Below are 20,303 nucleotides of genomic sequence, written 5' to 3' on the forward strand. Positions count from 1 at the left end.
GAAATTATTTGTATTGATATATTGATCTAAAAAAACTTCATGCCCATTTCCCTTTTTAAACGCAAGAAGTCCCCTACATATGAATGAGTTCCATTCAGAGAGTGCATTTGTAAGTCCAGTTTGTTCATAAGTCCAACAGAGTTAGCCTAGGTACCCAACTAGCACAGTCGGCTGTATAGTACCATACTGTAATAGGTTTATAGTACTTTTCACACAAATAATACATAAAAAACAAAAAATAAAATGTTTTTAATCTCACAGTACAGTACCTTGAGAAGTACGGTAGTGCAGTACAACAGCTGGCACACAGGGGCTGGCATCGAGTGAACAGGCAAGAAGAGTTACTGACCGGAGGAGGGAGAGGAGGTGGGAGACGGTAGAGCTGAAGGATCGTCAGCAGTAGGAGGCGGAGGGCAAGCTGCCATTTCACTCACGCCTGACGTTGATGGCACAGGTTCTGGTTCCTTGCTGGATTCAATTTTATCTACCCTTTTGAAAAAACAATCCAGTGATGTCTAGGCAGTAGCTCTTTTTTTCTCATCATAGATGACACGGTAGCACTTGATCACATTCTGAACGGCTGCATCGTGAACAGTACTTTCGTGTACTGTTCTGTGTGTGGGTCCTGTGCCTCAAAAACTAACAGTGCCTCCTCAAATAAAGAAAACCCCCTTGCCGTTTCCTGCATCGTGAGTCTCTTCGGTTTTTCAGTTACTTTTTCTTCCTCTTGTCTCTCTTCATCCTTTCTCTGGGCCTCCAGTTCCATCAGGTCTTCATTAGTCAGCTCGTTGTGTTGCACAGCAAGGAGTTCAGTGAAGTCGTCCTCTTGCAGATCTAGCTCCAGCTTCTTGCTGAGGGTCACTTGGTCTTCTTGCTGGAGACCACTTTGGACTCCTCATCCACCTTCTCAAATCCACGAAAATTGTGAACACACTGCTGGCAAAGGTTCTTCCAAATCCTGTTCAGGGTGATGGCTATAACCTCATGCCAAGCAAAGTCAGTGTTTTTTATGGCCTTGTAGATGTTCTAGTCCTTCCAAAATTGTCACAGCGTTGTTCCTGATTCGTCACTTGCCTTTACTGTCTGATGAAAAGTGTGATGTAAATATTTCCTGAAAGTCGCCATAACTCCCTGGTCCATAGGTTGGATGAGCGACACAGTATTCAGTGGCAGAGGCACTACTTTGACATTGGGATGAAAGTTGTCCCATGAATGGGAGAGTGGCCCGGAGCACTGTGGAGCAGCAAAAGAATGTTTAATGGGACGTCCTTCTCCAAGCAGTATTTCTCTACCTCTAGGCTAAAGTGGTGGAAAAACCAGTCCTGGAAAATGGCCTTTGTAACCCAGGCTTTGGGGTTACTCTTCCACACAACAGGAAGAGAGAGCCCTTGGCTATGTTTTTAAGGGCTCTTAGGTTCTGTGAATGATAAACCAAGAGAGGCTTCAGCTTCATCTCACCGGAAGCATGGCCACCAAACAGCTGAGTTAGCCTAACCTTTGCTGCTTTATATATAACCTGGCATCAACTTTTCCTTCCTCCTTACTGATGGAACTTCGGTCTGGCATCCTCTTGCAGTACAGTCCTGTCTCATCTACCTTAAAAACCTGCTCGGGTAAATACGAGCCTTCATCAATAATTTCTTGAAGTGTTTCAGGAAATTCCTGGGCAGCTACCGTATCTGCCCTTGCTGCCTCACCACTTACTTTTACATTGCGAAGGTTGGTTCTAGCCTTGAACCAGTGAAACCAGCAATGGCTGGCATTAGAAGATGTGCCCTCTGATTCTTTGCCGTGTTTCTTCTTCAAGTCTTCATAGAGGCGTCTGGCTTTCTCTTGAATCAGCATTAAGCTGCGCACCTCGACACATGCTGATCCTGCATCCACACAAGTTTCTCCATCTCCTCCATCACTTTCCCACACTTCTTCGATATTATCGTTGACACCATCAGCACAGCAGACTTCACATGTTCCATGATCTTGTCCTTATTCTTCAGAATCGTGCTGATGGTCGGACGATGCATGTTATAAGAAGGAGTGATGTCTCCCATCTTTTCGCCTCTTTCCACTCTCTCAATTGTTTTCACTTTTGTTTCCATTGTTCTCACTTGGCACTTCTTAGCAGTACCAGCTACGTCACTGCTGCTTTTACGCTTGCTTCCGGACATCCTGGGCTTGAAATGAAGATCCTGCACTCTGTACAGTACTGTACAGTAAAGTACCAAAAGCACTACCACTCATAGAGGATGCACTCATATGACAACGTACACCAGACACATGAACTAACTTATGTGACTGGACATGCGAATGCACGTTGAAAGTTCGCAACTTGAAGGTTCATATGTAGGGGACTTACTGCACATAATACCACAGTAAGTTTCTTGTCTGTCAATTCTTTCCACTCCCTCACTGCTACTGAATTTGAGCGTGTGTTTATATGTCATGCAACACCTCAAGCATCTACCAGCTTTCTTGGTTCACTGTTTGTTGGGAGCCACACCCATCCACATCTGGTGTTGCATATTTCCCCTGTCAACTCCTTCCACCACTTCACAATAACCCACAAGCTGCAGCCCTGCTTCACCTACTTCCCCAAGTAAACTTCAGGTCTTTTTCAGTGTAAGGTACCATATTTATTGTAGTATTTATGTATTTCTTGGCAATTCAACATGTGTAAAACCATTTTTATTGAATTTTGGTGGTTTTTTTTTGGATTCTTATATTTTTAAAAATATGTTACTATTGAAGTTTTGGACTGTTTTGCTCTTAACCCCACTTCCCCCATAAACTCTGTGGTTTTTGTTGCATGGTGTTGTATAGTGCAGTGATTTTAAGGAACTCAAATGTCATGCTATGGTAGAACTGACTAATTGCTCTATCCCATATGTGCCCATTACTTTGTCCACCCAATGATCCATCTTATTTTTTGATGCATTTCAAAGTAAGTAGACTTAACTCCTAATTACTACACCATGCATATCACTAAGTAGAATTTGATACTTGCTTATTGTTCTCTTTTTAATCATCATAAAGGTTACATACAGTGAAGTCTGAGGTGTACCATTTGATGAGTTTTACAGATGCATACACCTGTGAAATGCAAGCTCCCATCAAAACATAGAACTGGACCATCATCCGTGGAAGTGTCCCCTCATACTCTTTCCCGGTTAGGCTCTGTCCTCACCCTCTCAGAGGTGACTGTTATTTTCATTTTGTCTGTTCGGAACTTCATATACAGGCATACCTTGGAGAAATTGCAGGTTTGGTTTCAGACTGCCACAATAAAGCAAATGCAACAAGGAAGTGAGTCACATGAATTGTTTGGTTTCCCAGTGCATATAAACTATGTTTACATTATACTGTAGTCTGCTAATTGTGCGATAGCATTATGTCAGAAGAAGTATTTACGTTAAATACTTTACTACTAAAAAATGCTAATAATAATGAAAAAGTTTGAAATATTATAAAGAATTACTAAAATGTGACAGAGACACGCAGTGAGCAAGTGCTGTTGGAAAATTGGTGCTGATAGACTTGCTGGATGCAGGGCTGCCACAGACCTTCACTTTGTAAACAAACACAGCATCTGTGAAGCTCAATAAAATGAGGTATGTCTGTAAAGAGAATCATATAAGAAATCTTAGTAAGATTTCTTTGATTCACGGTAACATTTTTTAGATCATCCATGTTGTGTATATCGGTAATTCATTTTCCATTTTATTTCTGAGTAGAACATACCACAGTCTGTGTATCCATTCACTTGTTGATAGATACCCAGACTGTTTCAGGTTTTCCTCCATTGTGAAGAGCTCTTATGAACGTATTTGTACAAGTCTCTAGGTGCACATAGTGCCTTCATTTATCTTTTGAGTGGGATTGCTGGGTCTTGGGGTAAGTACATGTTCGGTCTTTTGAGACACTGCCAGCCATGGTTCCAAAGGAGTTGTCCCGTTTTACATTCCCACCAACAGTGTATGAAAGCTCTTACTGTGCCAAATCTGTGGCAGTACTGGTGTGGCCAGTCTTACATTTTAACCGTTCTGCTGGGTGCATGGTGGTATCTCAGTGTGGTTCTAATTTGTTTCTCTAGTGACTGACTAATGCTGTGTAGCAGTTTCATGTGCTTCTTGGTTATTTGCAGTATTATTTTGTGAAGTGTCTATTCAGATCTTTTGTCCATTTATAAAAATTGGATAGTCTTATGTCTTTTGAGCAGAAGATTTTAATTTTGCTGATGTCTGATTTATGAGTTTGTTATTTTATGGTTCTTGCTTTCTGTGTCCTGATAGGTATTTGCTTTATCCCAAAGTCATTAAGACATTTTTACGTGTTTTTTTTTTTTAGAAGCTTTATAGTTTTAACTTTCGTGTTTAGGACTATGATCCGTCTTCAGTTGAGTTTTATATATTGTGTGAGGTAGAGATTAATGTTTACTTTTCCAAATGGGTATCAGTTCTATCACTGTTTGTTAGAAAAACTTTCCTTACTCTTTTGGATTGTTTTGGCACCCTTGTAAAATATTAAATGATTGTGTAAGTGTGGATCTCTTTTTGAGCTCTTTTTGAATCCATTCCATTGATTTATTTGTTGATCCTTAATTCTGGTACCATACTGTCTTGCTTACTCGGGTTTGTGGTAAATCTTGAGGTCAGATGGTGTAAGTCCTACATCTGTATTCTTTTTCAAACTTTCTTTGGATATTTTAGATCCTGTTTATTTCTGTATAAATGTTAGAATCAGCCTGTCAGTTTTTACAAAAACCTCCTAGCGTGAGTATAATATGGATTGCATTGACTCTAGAGATCAATTTGGAGAGAATTGCAGCCTTACTAGTTTTGAGTCTTCTAGTCCATAAATGTGATATATCTCTCCATTTATTTACATCTTCTTTAATTCCCCCTGCCAGTGTTTGGTAATTTTCAGCAGAGAAATTCTTCATGCCTTTTTTTCAGTTCTTAAAATGTTTTATGCTTTCTAGTGCTATTGTAGACATAATTGTTTTTTAAATTTTATCTTCTTAGTGTTTACTGCCAGTATATACAAATACAATAGATTTTTTTTATACAATAACTTTGTATCCTGCAGCCATGTTAAATTCACTTATTCTGATTGTTTTTTTAAGATTACCTCTTGTTAAATTAATGTTATCTACAAGTAAAGTCAGATTTATTTCTTCCTTTTTTTCCCCCAAATAGGATGTTTTTATTAGATGAATATATTTATATGTCTGTATTCAGTTTTAACAATACGATGTGTTGGGACTTCCCTGGTGGCGCGGTGGTTGAGAATCCGCCTGCCAATTCAGGGGACACGGGTTCGATCTCTGGCCCAGGTAGATCCCACATGCCTTGGAGCAACTAAGCCCGTGCGCCACAGCAACTGAGCCTGCGCTCTAGAGCTTGTGAGCCACAACTACTGAGCCCGCACACTGCAACTACTGACACCCACGTGCTCTAGGGCCCGTGCTACGCAATAAGAGAAGCCACTGCAATGAGAAGCCCGCACACTGCAAGGAAGAGTAGCCCCCACTTGCCATGGTTAGAGAAAGCCTGTGCACAGCAACGAAGACCCAATGCAGCCCAATAAATAAATAAATAAGCAAGCTATGTTAAACTCTAAAAATATGTCATACCATTACTTTGTGAGATTTTTTTTTAATCAAACTAATCATTCATTCATTTATTCATTCCTTCAAAACTGTGCATTGAGCACCTTCTATGTGCCAGGCCTCCACTGGGCACAGAGAATAAAATGCTAACAAGTCACAGTAACACAGTTCTTGTTATAAATTTGGCACATCTCTGAGTTCCTTGCATTTGCAAATATGCTTAGCCCGCACAACAAGCCAGTGAGGTAGGTTCCGTTATTATCAGCACGTTGTTCAGATGAGTAACTTGCCCAATAAGTTCTGCCACTTACTAGCTGTGTGACATTGGGCAAGTTATTTCTTCCTTTTTTATTTATGCCTTTTATTTCTCTTTATTGCCTTATTGAAATGCTTAGGGTTTTCAGTACAGTGTTGAATAGAAATGGTGAGAGCTGGCATTCTTACCTTGTTCTTGATCTCACGGGAATAGCTTTCAATATTTCACTATTACGAATGCTAGCTGTAGGTTTTTTGTAAATGTAGGTTGGTGAAGGTCCCTCGTATTTCTGGTTTGCTGAGAGTTTTTATTGTGAATAGGTGTTGAATTTTGTCAAATGTTTTTCTACAGCTAATTAAATGATCATAAGAGTTTTCTCCTAATTTGATAAAATATATTGATTGGTGTTTTGAATGTTAAACCAGTGTTGTGTTCCTGGATTAACACCACCTGGTCTTGATATATTATCATTTTGATATATTGCTAGAGTTCTGTCTTAATTTACCTGTTGGCTTTTTTTTTTTTTTTTTTTTTTTTTTGCAGTACGCGGGCCTCTCACTATTGTGGCCTCTCCCGTTGCGGAGCACAGGCTCCGGACGCGCAGGCTCTGCGGCCATGGCTCACGGGCCCAGCCGCTCCGCGGCATGTGGGATCTTCCCAGACCGGGGCACGAATCCGTGTCCCCTGCATCGGCAGGCAGACTCTCAACCACTGCGCCACTAGGGAAGCCCTACCTGTTGGCTTTTTAACTAATATCTCTGTAGTTTTTTAGTGGCTACTCTAAAGATTTTAGTATATATCCCTATTTTCATAACTTACTAAGAATTAATGTTTTACTATTTCACATAAAATACAGAAACTTGCAACCGTATAGGTCCATTTACTGCCTCTTCCTGTACTTTTTGCTGTAGTTACTCATATGTATTACATCTACTTATCTTATCAACTGGGCAATACATGTTATTTTTGCTTTAAGGAGTCATACATGTTTTTAAGGAAATCAAGAGTGAAAACAGTCTTTTATTATGTACCCATGTGTGTGCCATTTGCAATGCTCTTCTTTCCTTCCTGAAAATCCAGGTATCTATCTGATGTACCTGTATATGTTATATCTGGTATACCTTTATATATATATGATATATATATATATCATATATATATATATCTGATTCCTTTCAGTTTGGCAGATTTACTTTAGTATTTTTCTTAGTGCAGGTCTGCTGGCAACACATTCTTTTTCTCTTATCTGAGAAATATTTTTATTTCGCTTTCATTCTTGAAGGATATTTCCTTAATATAACACCCTGTGTTGGCATGGGTTCCCCTTCCCCTTTTCTGCTCTTGTGAATGTTTTGTTCAGCCATCTTCTGGCCTCTTCGTATTTTCTTCTGAGAAGTCAGGAGATATTCAGCTTAACGCTCCTGTTGAAAGTAATGCATCATGTTTTTCTGGCTGCTTTCAGTATTTTCTCTTCATTCTTAGTTTTTAGCTGTTTGGCTGTGATTTGTGCCTATGTGTGCTTTTCTTTGTACTTAACCTGCTGAGGTTTCTGTGCTTTTTAAATGTGTAAATTTTTTTCTTTTACCCAGTTTGGGGAATTCTTCTCAATTTTTTTGTTCCATTCTCTTTCTCCTTGTGGGAGTTCGGTTACATTTATGTTAGACCTTTTGCTACTGCCCAAGAGACTCTCTTTTTATTCCATCAGTATTTTTTCTCTGTTCTTCAGATCAGTTCTGTCATTGTTTACTTACTCATTTTGCTATTTCCAGTGTGCCATTAGGTACATTAGTAAATATTTATTTCAAATATATTTCAGCTCCAGAATTTCTTTTGTGTGTGTGTGTGTGTGATACGCGGGCCTCTCACTGTTGTGGCCTCTCCCGTTGGCGGAGCACAGGCTCCGGACGTGCAGGCTCAGCGGCCATGGCTCATGGCCCAGCCGCTCCGCGGCATGTGGGATCTTCCCGTACCGGGGCACGATCCCGTGTCCCCTGCATCGACAGGCAGACTCTCAACCACTGCGCCACCAGGGAAGCCCCAGAATTTCATTTTTTTATTGTTTCTTTTTCTTTATTGAAATTTCCTGTTTCATTCATTGCAAGCATATTTCCCTTTACATCCCTAAGCATAGTAACAGCAGCTGCCTTAAATACTTTAGCTTTAATTCCAATGACTTGAGGCTCTCCCGGTCATTGTCTTGTCTTTTCTCTTGAATATGGGTCATATTTTACTATGTCTTTATATGTCAAGTAATTTTGAATTGTATTCTAGTACATTATAACTGGATTATAGATTTTTAAAATTCCTAATAGCGGTTTTTTCAGTAATGAATTTTAATTACATTTCATCATTTTCTTTTCTAGTTGTCATTTCTTTGTCCCATGCATTCCTTCTGTTTTCACTTGTCTTCCTGCTAAAGTCCATTCTCAAATAGTTCCTTTGTGAACACTTGTGGATAGTAAAGTGTTAGCTTTCTTATGCCATAAAATATCTTATTTTGCCCTCATTCTTGGATGATGCTTTACCTGGGAATTAAGTTCTAGGTTGACAGTTCTTTACTTTCAGTACTTCGTGCCATTGTTCACAGTCATCACCTGTTGCTGGGGAGAAGTCAGCTGTCATTTTAATCGTCATTCCTTCTGAGGTAATCTGCCTTTCTTTTTGGAAGCTTTTAGGATTTTGTTTGCATTGATAGTCTGTGATGTGTTTTTATCTTTCTCTGTGGTGTGCACTTTCAACTTACCAACGTATTTTTCAGTTGAGTTGTGGAAAATCACGAGCTAAATTATCTCAGTAAATATTGGTGCTCCACTGTATTTTTTAGTGATGGTGATTCCTTTTTTTCTTTCACATAATCCTAAATGTATTAAAAAATCTTTTTTGTCATACTCTCCATTGTTTGATGTCATCTAGAATGAATTCATGTTCCAGTTGTGTATTTTGTTGGTCTTATATATATATTTGGTATATTTTAGAATTTTGTTTTTGTGGCCTTATTTTAATTAGAAAGTTTAACATTTTTCTCCATTTTGTTTATCTAGTTCTATACTTATTCCCTTTATTATACTTTATAGTTGCTTTCTAACTCCTGGGTCCCCAATCTAAAACCAGGTCTACATTAGAGTTTCCAGGTTCTTTCTTCAAAATGGTATTGGGAGTATTGCAGATTCAATAACAAATCCATTCAGTAAATTTGTTCAGGTCTTAAGAGGCTATTCCTTCCCCCTTCCCTTCAACTAGACAACAATGTCAAATGAATTTTAGCCAAGGCAGCAGGTGGTATCAGTATTTTCTTCCCCTTCAGGAGGGGAAGCCTATTCCAGTTGTTGGCTTTAAGCAGTGAGCATAGCTAATGATCCCCTTGTGGAGCCTTTTTAGTGTTTGTTTCCTCAGGAGAAACTCCTACCCATTAATGGGTGCTCAAGGACGCAGAGCTTTGCAGGGCCAGAGCACAGTTTTGTGTTTCTTCTCAAAGATTATCTTGTGACTTACTACTTTTTTAAAAAATAAGTAATTACATTGTATACTGTATTTGGAACAAAGGGGCTGAGTCAAAATACCAACTTATATGAGTCTTGACTAGACATCCAAAATGCTGTTTCTTAATGTTTTGTTATTCTTGTGTCACTTGGCTCTTACTCTTATTAGTAATATTGCACTTGGGAATTCCATTTTCTGAGTTTTAATATCTAGTAGGACAAACACTTACGTTTTTTTTAATTTTGTCTTGATCAAAATTCTGTTTTTACATATGAACTTTTAAAATCACTTTCTCTAGTTTTAAATATTCATTTGGAGTATATTGTGAATCTCATTACATGTGTATATTCATTTTAGAAAGATTGCTATTTTTATGCTGTCAAGTTATCCAGATACCTAAAATACTCATTTATTTACCACTTTTAAGATATCATTCTGGAGCTTTACTTGACTCTTTACTCTTGTTTTATAATTTCTGTAGTTATTATGACTGATATGTCTATATATTCCACTTCCTTTCTCTAGCTGGTTATTACTAGAAAAGAAGTTAAAATGTTTTTCTTAAATTCAGTCATTTTTCCAAAATAACTAGTTAATTCTAAAAGCTTTTAGTATGTTCCATAGTTTCCTATGTATATAATCAGAGCAACTACAATTAAGATAATTTTATGTCTTGTAATATTTATACTGGTTATTTAGTTCTCTTATTAAGCTTCCTATTTTCTTATTTTATTAAACTAAAACCTTCAAAACAATGTTTAACAGTTGTTGGCGTCTCTATGTTCCTGATATTAATGGAAATGACTTCAGTGTCTCACTGTTGAATGCCTTGCTTGCTGTATTAGATTTGGGAAAAAGTGTGTTATATTTAAGTAGTTTCCTTTTATTTTATTTTTATTTTTTATAAATTTATTTATTTTATTTTTGGCTGTGTTGGGTCTTTGTTGCTGCGCACGGACTCTCTCTAGGTGAGGCGAGCGGGGGCTACTCTTCGTTGGTGTGCACGGGCTTCTCGTTGCAGTGGCCTCTCTTGCTGCGGAGCACAGGATCTAGAGCACAGGCTCAGTAGTTGTGGCGCACAGGCTTAGCTGCTTCGCGGCATGTGGGATCTTCCCGGACCAGGGCTCGAACCCGTGTCCCCTGCATTGGTAGGCGGACTCTTAACCACTGCGCCACCAGGGAAGCCCCTCCTTTTATTTTTATTTGAGTTTTTATTAGGAGTGGTAGCTGAAATTTGTCAGATACCATTTTAAATCATGATACAATCACCGACAATTAGCCTTTTAACAAATGGATTCAGTTTGCTTTTTTATTTAGTTTTTCTTTTTTTGCATCGATACTTATAAATATATTTCTTTATGCTTTCCCCCTTTTGAACTGTCTTTATCAGTTTTTATTAATATTTTATAAGCTTTTAAAATAAATTGCATACTCTAATAATTACCTTTTCCTCTTGTATTTCTTTTGTGGAGATAATTTTGTTCTAGTGTTTCATAAATTAATAATTGAGTCTCATATTTAAGTCTATATTATCAATTTGCCAAAATACTTTTGGAAAACGAATATATAGATACCCCATAGCATATACTTTTTAGTATAATTCTGTTAAGTATTTCAGATGTTTTTATATGAATTGGATATTTTTTCAGTATGTCTCCATGTCTTTGTGTGTGTATGTGTGTGGAACTAGATTTTTACTGTATCCTTTTGAAAACACATTTGTTTCTTATTTAGTATTTCATTTTTCTTCCACAAGTCCCTCTATACTTTTTGTTAGAAGTCTTAATTCTAAATATTTGTGTAGATACGTTGGAAAGATTTTTATAGTTTTTAGAGTATTTAAGTATTAATAATACTTTGGGTATATTTATGAATGATTGCTATAGGAATTTACTGTGAATCTGGGTTTTATTGTTGCTTAATATTGCCCTTTTTGCTATTTCATGAATTCTGGTAACTTTTTTGTAGCTACCCTGTGAGTTTCATCTTGGGCTTGGTTCAATAATGTTTGGGAGTGTTTGGTAATTTATACATATATGACTATAATAACCAGCTTTTCTTCCTTCCTTCCTTTTTTTTTTAAACAGTTACATGGGAATTGGTCTTTCTGCTCAAGGTGTGAACATGAATAGACTACCAGGTACACTTGTAATTGAATTACAGTACAGTCTTATGGCTAACTCTGGCTAAAAATGTCAAGTAATAACTTGGAGATAGTTAAGTACATTAATCTTCTATATTTTTAATCACTTATGAGTTCAAAGTCGAGCTGAATGGTTTTAATAAATTTTATGCTATTTAGCAAAACATAACAAGTATACCATGCATTGTTTTGTTTTGTTTTGTTTTGCTTGTTTTTGTTTTGTTTGTTGGTATTTTTAACTTCCAGTACATAGTCATATCAACTACTTTAAATGTTTTAATGTGGTTAGTTCTGTTTCCTACCCAACACATCCCTAGGTTTTAAACCATTTTTAGTTGTTTTAATATTCTGGGAATGTAGGCTGATATTAAACGTAAACTAAGAGAGGTGTGAATTGAGGTAGGAGAACTGTTTCCTAAAACTATTAATCATATGGAAGTGATTCTTCGATTATATTTTCTGGTATTCTATTTACTAATGTTAAAAATTAACCTTGGAGGAAATTTTTTGAAAATTGAAAGAAAAATCTTTTGTTATATTAAAGTGTGTGTGTGTGTGTGTGTGTATCTGTGTGTGTGTGTGTGCTTAAACCAAATCAAAGCAAAATTCCTTTGGTCTATTAGCAAAGGAAGTATGCATGGAAAATGTGTCTTGCTATGTTTGTTTGCGTTTTCTGATAGGAGTCCTCTCTGTGTAAGATATATTTTAGCATTCTGTGTGGTGGATTTATTTTCCTTAATGTGGTAAGCAGTGTTTTATATAGAAATTATGTACTGTAATTGTTGAGAATTTAAATGTACTTTTGGGAATTCTATCTTTGTATTATCTGTTGTACTATTCTTGCTTAGCTTGTTATAATCTTAGTGAATAGCTCTAGTATAGAGTAACCTTACTTTTCACTGTAAATATACTGGAACTTTCTCTTTAGGCTGGGATAAACATTCATATGGTTATCACGGTGATGATGGACATTCATTTTGTTCTTCTGGAACGGGACAACCTTATGGACCAACTTTTACGACTGGTGATGTCATTGGCTGTTGTGTTAACCTTATCAACAATACCTGCTTCTACACCAAGAATGGACATAGTTTAGGTACTAAGATAATGAATTGCATGTTAAATAACCAGATGTTATGATGATTGTACTTACATCATGGTAGTAATATTTTTGTGTAATTCTCCTTTATGAGTAGTTGCCTCTGGAAATTATTTCTTTGCTCCTTCTAGGTAGAAGCTGAGGAAATGGTGACAATTTAAATCCAAAGTATAATGGACACATATTCAGCTAAAAACCGTTATTTTTTACAAGGAAGGCCACACTGTATCACATATATAGGACTAACTGCAAATAACCTCGTACTCAGATATTTATTCTAGAAGTAGAAATGCTAGTTGTTTTCTGCTTTGCTTTCAATAAAGCCTGTCACAGTATGATCCAGTTCTCTAGGTAACAGGTGCTTAGAAGAAAGAGCTGTCAGTTTTTAGTATAGTATGGGGGTAATGACAAAGCGAGAAAAAGCTTGATGCCCCCAACCAAATGAAGGGCGTTGACATACTGAAAAATCAGGCCTGCTAACAAAGGTTGATAAAGGATGGTGACTACAAGTTAGTTCTGCAAAAGTGAGCAGAATTAAATGAGCAAATAACAGCAAAACTTGTAAAAGACAGGTGGCAAATAAGTAGATTAATGAAAACATGAGGAAATCTATCGTAAGACTAACAGGAAGTCAGGGGTTTTAGTTGACTATGCTAATACTTCAGATTTTAAATTGTATATAATTGTTATGCTCCCTTTTCTTAGAAGTTGCTTGTTTTTGTTTTGTATTAAAGAAAGTAGAAAGGATAGCAAAACTGATGCTTTAAAAGTAAAAAAGTTTCACATTATTTTACTGTTTGAAACATCCTTGATTTATGGCAAATTATTTCTGTTGAAGTAAAGTGAAAAAAGGCAAAAACTAAGTAACTCCAGAAAGCTCAGTTTGCTTATTAATAGTATTTAAAAATTAAGCTGCAGATAGTATGCTTAGACATACGGTAAATGTTCTTGAATATAATACAAAAACTATTCTGTAATTTCATAGAAGATTCTAAATTTTTGGCTACATTGGTAATCGTCTTTTTTTTTTTAAGTGTCTCAACATACTCCTTATATTAAGTTACTGTCTTCTTCATACTTACATTCAGCTTAAAACTTTTCCTTCTGATTATTAATATTGATTCTGAAGTCCTGTGCTATCTAATTTAAAGGCTGTCACAAAGATTCTTACATTCTTTTTGGTGCAAGAATGTTGATAAAGGTCGCCATGCAGATGATATGTATTTGTGGTTTGATTGCTGTGGCAAACTGGTTTCCAGAAGGATACAGGCATTTTAGTGTGTTTGTTGTTAGTGCTCAGCTCTGACTTACCGTCAGTGACTAGCCGTTCACTGACTTACCAAAGCCGTTCACTGGCATAGTCTTCGTTGGCTTGGCTGCTTAAGATATTTGCGATCTTAAACTAAACCAGGAGAAATCTGCTTTTAGGTATGGCCTTTGGTTCAAAATGCAAAAGATGACATTTTTAAAACCAAAATTAATCTTTTTACAGTTTTCAAACTTTATTCCAGAGAAGAAATTTTATTTTAGGAGATGAGAAGATCATAGGTGATGTGGTATTATTTTTTTCCTGTTAGATTTTCACAAGTATTTACCTTGAAATTTTCTTTTGAGCAAGGAAGCTGTTTTTAAAATGTGAGATGCTGTTTAAGAAAAGGGTGCCTAATGATAGGATCACATTCTAGAATTAAGTCACTTTGAAATATTTGGCATTATTCATTCATAAATTTTGTAAATATTTATTAGGCACATACAGAGGCAGTATAACAGTGGTCAATATGGGTTCTTTAGTTGCCTGGGTTTATCTCCTGGTTTGGCTGTGTGACCTTATGCAAGTTACTTAACATTTCTGTGCCTCAGATCATAAAATCAGATCACTATATTACCTACCTTATTAAAGTTGTTAGAGCAAGCCAAAGTGATGCATGTGAAGTTCTCAAGTGATTGCCCGACACATAGTGAGTACTCACTAAAGGTTATTTATTATCGTTGGCCAGGTGCTGGGGGTGCAGTGGTAAAACATTGGTGAGCAGAAAGTGTTCCACTGGAACAGACGCCAGCAAGCTGTGGTGGCCCGTGGGCCAAATCGGTCTCCTGTCTGTTTTCTAAGTAAAGTTTCATTGGAACACAGCTACACCCATTCATTTATGTACTGTATATGGCTGCTTTCCTGCTACTGTAGCAGAATTGAGTAGTTGAAACAGAGACCACATGGCCTAGAGAGCAGAAAATATTTACTTGCTGGCCCTTGATAGAGTAACGTGCTTATCTCTGATCCAGATTCTAGCATCTAGAAGATAAGAAATTACTCCGTTATGCTTCCCTTGTATTTCCCAAAGTGGATAATTTCTGCCCCAAGGCTGATACATCTTTAGTTTCTGTCTCATGAAGGTTTTCAAAATATATATTTACTTACCATATAAAGAGAAATGGAAAGGTTTTTGAGAAAATAATTAAAGGAGAAACATTTCGGTATGCAAGTTAATTTACTTGAAATTTTAAAATTTTGTTTTATTGATTATCATTCATCAATTGAAGATAACTTTTCAAAAAGCCTCTTGATAATCAGATTAGGAAATAGGGGAAAAATTATTTTCTGTGTAAAATTTAAATAATTACACAGCTTGTTAAAGTGCCATCTTTGTGGTCTGAACATGTATAGGTTGTGGATGCTGTATTTGGCAATGTTCAAAAGTATTCATCTATAGAATTAAGTTGGGTTTTTCATTAGAGGTTTTGGTAAAGTAAGGATTTCAGTAATTACTGACAGAAGGGAATTTTTGCTAAAACAATATGAATTTAGACAATCTTTATCAATAGACATTTTTGAGGAAAATAATTGATTAGACTGCTGTTTTATGAAAAATGGTAGAAATATGTATGGTCATATTTATTCTTGCTGCTTTCTGTGTTCTTTTTCGTTTTCTGAAATTTTTAGAATAAATTCTCATATTCGTTTGGCCCATAGTCAGTTTGATTTCTACTTATTAATGAAGCTGAAGGTAATCCGAATGTCTTACGGAGGGTGGGAGGATCTCCAGCTTCGCTTCTCCTTTTGACAAGCTAACATGAGTTCACTAGTTTTTAAAAGTCATAAAAACAGTACTTTAATTACAAAGCACTGTTTTTACCATTTGTTTAAAAACACGTACAATAGAGATGTAGTCACTTTGCCTTTTAACTTTATTACTTTAATAAATAGAGTTAGATAGTTGTGTTTTCTGGTGATACAGCACAGTTACAGAGCCATAGACTCTCAAGTGGGAAGAGACCTTAAAGATAATGTAACAGGAGGGCCCTCCATTTTTAGAAGGCGATCGGCACCGCAGAGGCAGTGGTGCTGGCATGGCTGTATTTTGTGTCAATGTGTGTTTACACTGGAAGAGCTTTGCTTAGCTGGCTCACCAACACCGCCCCTCCCATTCTTCTAGAGCTCAGTCTTTGTAAACCTATGAATGAGGTCCTGCAGGAATATTTGGTTTGCTTATTACCTTATTTTCAGCTAAGTAATATATGTGAATATTTGGAGGGAGATTACACCATCACTTTGGGACGTCAGTAGCTGTATCCCGGTGAAATTGCCATTGTGCAGGTGTATTTGGTACATGACTGTTGAAATTACTGTCACCGGACGTTTAAGAGAGATTCTCAACTGTATAAATCTTTGTCCTTTGAAGGAGGAATTAAAATTTTTTGTCCAGAGTAGTCAGAGCTCTGAGAATGTACTTTTATAAGATTTTTTTTAAAGGAAACAAAAGTACTATATTTTCTATTCACCCCCCCCACCATTTTTAACAGAAAATCTTTCCTTTCCCCTCAAAGTTATTTAAAAGATAAATATAGGTAAGGAAGATTAAATAGTAAGGTTGGATAAAGCAGCTTAGGTGTTAGTGAGAAAAAAATCAGTCTTATTATTTTATATTTAGCTTTTTAATTTTTTTCTTCCTTTGCTATATTTTCCCTTCTTTTTAGTTAGAAATTCAGCTTCGTCGTCATACTCTGCCTTTGAAAAACAGCTTCTAATGCCACTTTTTTTTTTCTTTTTAGGTATTGCTTTCACTGACTTACCGGTAAGACATAATTTCTTGTAAAAGTAGTTTTGTATTTTTAATTAAAAGTATATAAGAACTGGTACTAATCATGTTTAAAATGCAGTCTTATTGGTAATTAAGTTTATATGCCATGCCGGGCATAAGCTAGAGCTCCTTTCTCAAGCTACCATTGGTCTGGACCATCAGAAATTAACCTCCAAATTGCACTGGACACCATTGTCCAAGGGAACTTAGCTGTAGCTAAAAACTCAATGGGAAATGATTATTTGAAATACACTTTTTAGTGTCACTGTGGATTCATTCGAAATATGTCTCTTTGGTATTGCTGGACTTTTTAGTAAGTGGCTGTGCAACAGTTGTAGTCATTCACTAATTCAGTGTCTGTTGAGTGCCACTGTGCTGCAGGTTCTGTGCCTGGGCTACACTGTTCAACAAAACAGATAAAGGGCTCTGTCCCCTTGGAGTACTCAGGCTGAGCAACTTAGAGGATAAATAATGCATTAAAAATATTTTTAAAGGATTTAAATACTTTTTAAAGAAAAAGAAACAGTAGAGCTTGAGAGTACCAAAGACAGAACACACGTGGTATAATTTGCTCACCTTTGTTCAAGGTAATTCTTGAGCAGGGACTTTTGAGGAAGTGAGGGAGTTAACTAAACGGATACAGAGAACAAGAATGTTCCAGGAAGAGGGAATAGTTAGGGGAATGGTACTAAGGCAGTAGCACATCTGGCACGTTTGAAGAATAGCATGAAGGGAGGTAGAGAGACATGAAAGCAGTAGGAGGTGAGTCAGATATGATGACAGGGAGGATGAGGAGATCATCTAGACCTTGAGGGACATTGTAAGAACTTGGGCATTTACTCTGAATGAAATACAAAGACACTGCAGAGTGTTAGTTATTATGGTATACTGGGATGAAAAATAGACTGCAGGGGGAGTAAGGGTAGAAGCAAGCCGACATGTGAAGGGCTATTGCAGAAATTCAGGCAGGAGATGATGGTGACTCAGATCACTAGAGATGTAAGAAGTAGTTTGATTCTGCATACCTTATTCCCCCAATCTAAGGCTCTGTCAATTGTAACATGCATCATATGTAGCCCTAAGGGCGGGGGGGTGGGTGGTGGTGGTGGTGGAAACGAACAAACTAATAAACTATGATAAAGTGCTTTCGTATCATTTAGAATTTATATTTTATATTCACTGAATGATCTCTTCAGGTATTTAACTTTTTAATCAGTATCACATTACACACCTAAAAATGTTACAGTAAACGATATAAATTGATTAAAGTTTTCCCCAAACTTCTTCATGTTCAGAGTCCAACCTTTTAAAACACTTGTTCAGAGTTAATGTCTGTGGTTTTCTACATGATACTGTCTGCTCTGCCATTAAGAACATTTCTTAAGAGTTCTCCATGACGTCTCTGGCACTTTCTTCCAAGCTCCTGACCGCATTGTACAGGGTTTCATATGCTCACTTTCTTCGTGTGACCAGAAGGTATTAACTAAAGGATTTCTGACACAACAAGGGCTCTGACATTCCTTTCTCAGTTGGTCCATAGTGGCTTGTTGACTAAAATGTCTTAGGAATTGCATTTATCCAGCTGTTTGACCAAGAAAAACAGTCAAGACTGAAGAGTTTTTGGTGAGCTCATCCTTCAGCAAATTCACACCTATGCAGGTGGTGACCACTGCTGCCTCATGACAGCTGCCGGGACAGCCGTAAGGTGCCAGTGATTATAAGATACATTCCAGCTCTAGAAATGTTTTGAGAGAGATGACAGGAGACTCAAAGGCAGAGAATAGACACCCTATCTATAGGTTATTAATCTTCCTGAAGAAAAATCCTAGAAAAACCGGAAGAAATCCAAGTTATAATAGAAAACAAGCCAGGGAACATTTGGAGTCTTACAGATCAGAATTGCTCATCAAGAGGTGTTATTTGATAAGCAGTGATGGAAGAAGTGTTTATCTTTTTGAAAAAATATATAGTGTTAGGATTTTGTCTGTATACTACAGTAGGTTCCAAATGGATTAAAGAGTTAAATGATTGATAAATAAATAAGATTTTTTAGAAATCTGAGAGCCAAGAGAATTTTCTGATGGATTGGATGTGAAAATGTAAGAAAGAGAATTTGACTTCAAGATTTTTGGCCTGAAGAATTGAAAGAACGGAGATGCCACTTACTGATATGGAGAAGGCTGTATTTTAGCTGGAGCACTTTTTTGAGGGGGGGAATCTGGAGTTCATTTTGGATAAGTTAAGTGGACTTGTTAAGCATGCAGTTGGCTATACAAGCCTGGAATTCCAGAGAGTGATCTGGGCTGGAGATGAAAATTTGGGCGTCACTGGCATTTCAGTGTTTAAAGTCATGAGACTGTTTGAAGTCAACAAGGGAGTATGTGCTTGTAGAGAAATGGAGTGAGGACTGAGTTCTGGGGCGTGTCATACTGGGGAGAAGAGAAGGAACCCGCACCAGGAAAGTGAGGAGCAGCGATCAGAGAGGTAGGAGGAAGACTAAGAGCTGGGTGTCCTCAAAAAGCCAACTGAAGAAAATATATCCAGAAGGAAGGAGAAATTAACTGTGCCAAATGCCACTGCAACATACCACATAAGACAGGGCTGTTGATCAGTGGGTTTAGCAGAGTGGAGGTCACTGGTGACCTTGTCGAGAGAGTTTCAGCAGAGTGACGGAGAAGTCCTGACTGGGACAGGTTTAAGAGAGAATCGGAAGAGAGAAGCTATTATAGATTATGGACAGCTTTGGAGGATTTTGACCACAGTGAGGAGTAAAGAAGTGGGATGTGGTAGCTGGTGGTAGAATGGGGAACAGTAGGAGATTTTTTGTCAGATTCAGCAGGGTGTTTGCTGATGAGAACGATTCAGTAGCGAGAAACACAGTTGATGTTGTATACAGAGAGGAAAAGTAGCAATGATCGTACCCTTGACTGGACAAGGGAAGTGATCCAGTGTGTTAAGTGGAAAGGGGAGGCTTTAGAGAAGAGCGGCTGCGGTGGAGGGGTGGGGTGTAGGTAGGCAGGTTCATGTGGCTCAGTATTGTTGCAGGGGTTTTGCTAAGGCTCCATTCCGAATGGAGTTGGTTAAAGCAGGGATCCCCAAACCCTGGGCTGCGGACTGGTGGCGGGCCGTGGCCTGTTGGGAACCGGGCCGCACAGCAGGAGGTGAGCGGCGGGCGATCGGTGAAGCTTCATCTGCCGTTGCCCACCGCTCCCCGTTGCTCCCCACCACTCCTCATCACTCCACACCGCTCTCCATCACTCCCCATCGCTTCCCGTCACTCTCCATCGCTCCCCGTCACTCCCCATTGCTCCCTACCGCTCCCCGTCACTCCCCATCGCTCCCCACTGCTCCCCGTCCCTCCCCACCGCTCCCCGTCGCTAACCATCGCTCCCCATCACTCCCCAGCTCTCCCCGTCACTCCCCATTGCTCCCTACTGCTCCCCGTCACTCCCCATCGCTCCCCACTGCTCCCCGTCACTCCCCACTGCTCCCCACCGCTCCCTGTCACTCCGCATCGCTCCCCACCACTCCCCATCGCTCCCCACCACTCCCCGTCACTCGCCGTCACTCCCCACCGCTCCCTGTCGATCCCCACTGCTCCCTGTCGCTGCCCTTTTTTTTTTTATGACTGTGAGATCTGGGAC

The 20,303-nt window shown here is 38.1% G+C and overlaps 1 protein-coding gene across 1 annotated transcript in view; it reads left to right on the plus strand.

Annotated features, from left to right (window-relative positions):
• Nucleotides 1-20,303, plus strand: part of RANBP9 (RAN binding protein 9) — an 87,170-nt gene that overhangs the window by 40,664 nt on the left and 26,203 nt on the right. Inside the window, exons 3-5 of the mRNA XM_065885257.1 lie at nt 11,429-11,481; nt 12,413-12,580; nt 16,631-16,653. Of these exons, the coding sequence (XP_065741329.1) occupies nt 11,429-11,481; nt 12,413-12,580; nt 16,631-16,653 (244 nt within the window). The remainder of the gene's footprint in view (nt 1-11,428; nt 11,482-12,412; nt 12,581-16,630; nt 16,654-20,303) is intronic.

The sequence above is a fragment of the Phocoena phocoena genome, chromosome 10, assembly GCF_963924675.1.
Source record: "Phocoena phocoena chromosome 10, mPhoPho1.1, whole genome shotgun sequence".
Taxonomy (NCBI): domain Eukaryota; kingdom Metazoa; phylum Chordata; class Mammalia; order Artiodactyla; family Phocoenidae; genus Phocoena; species Phocoena phocoena.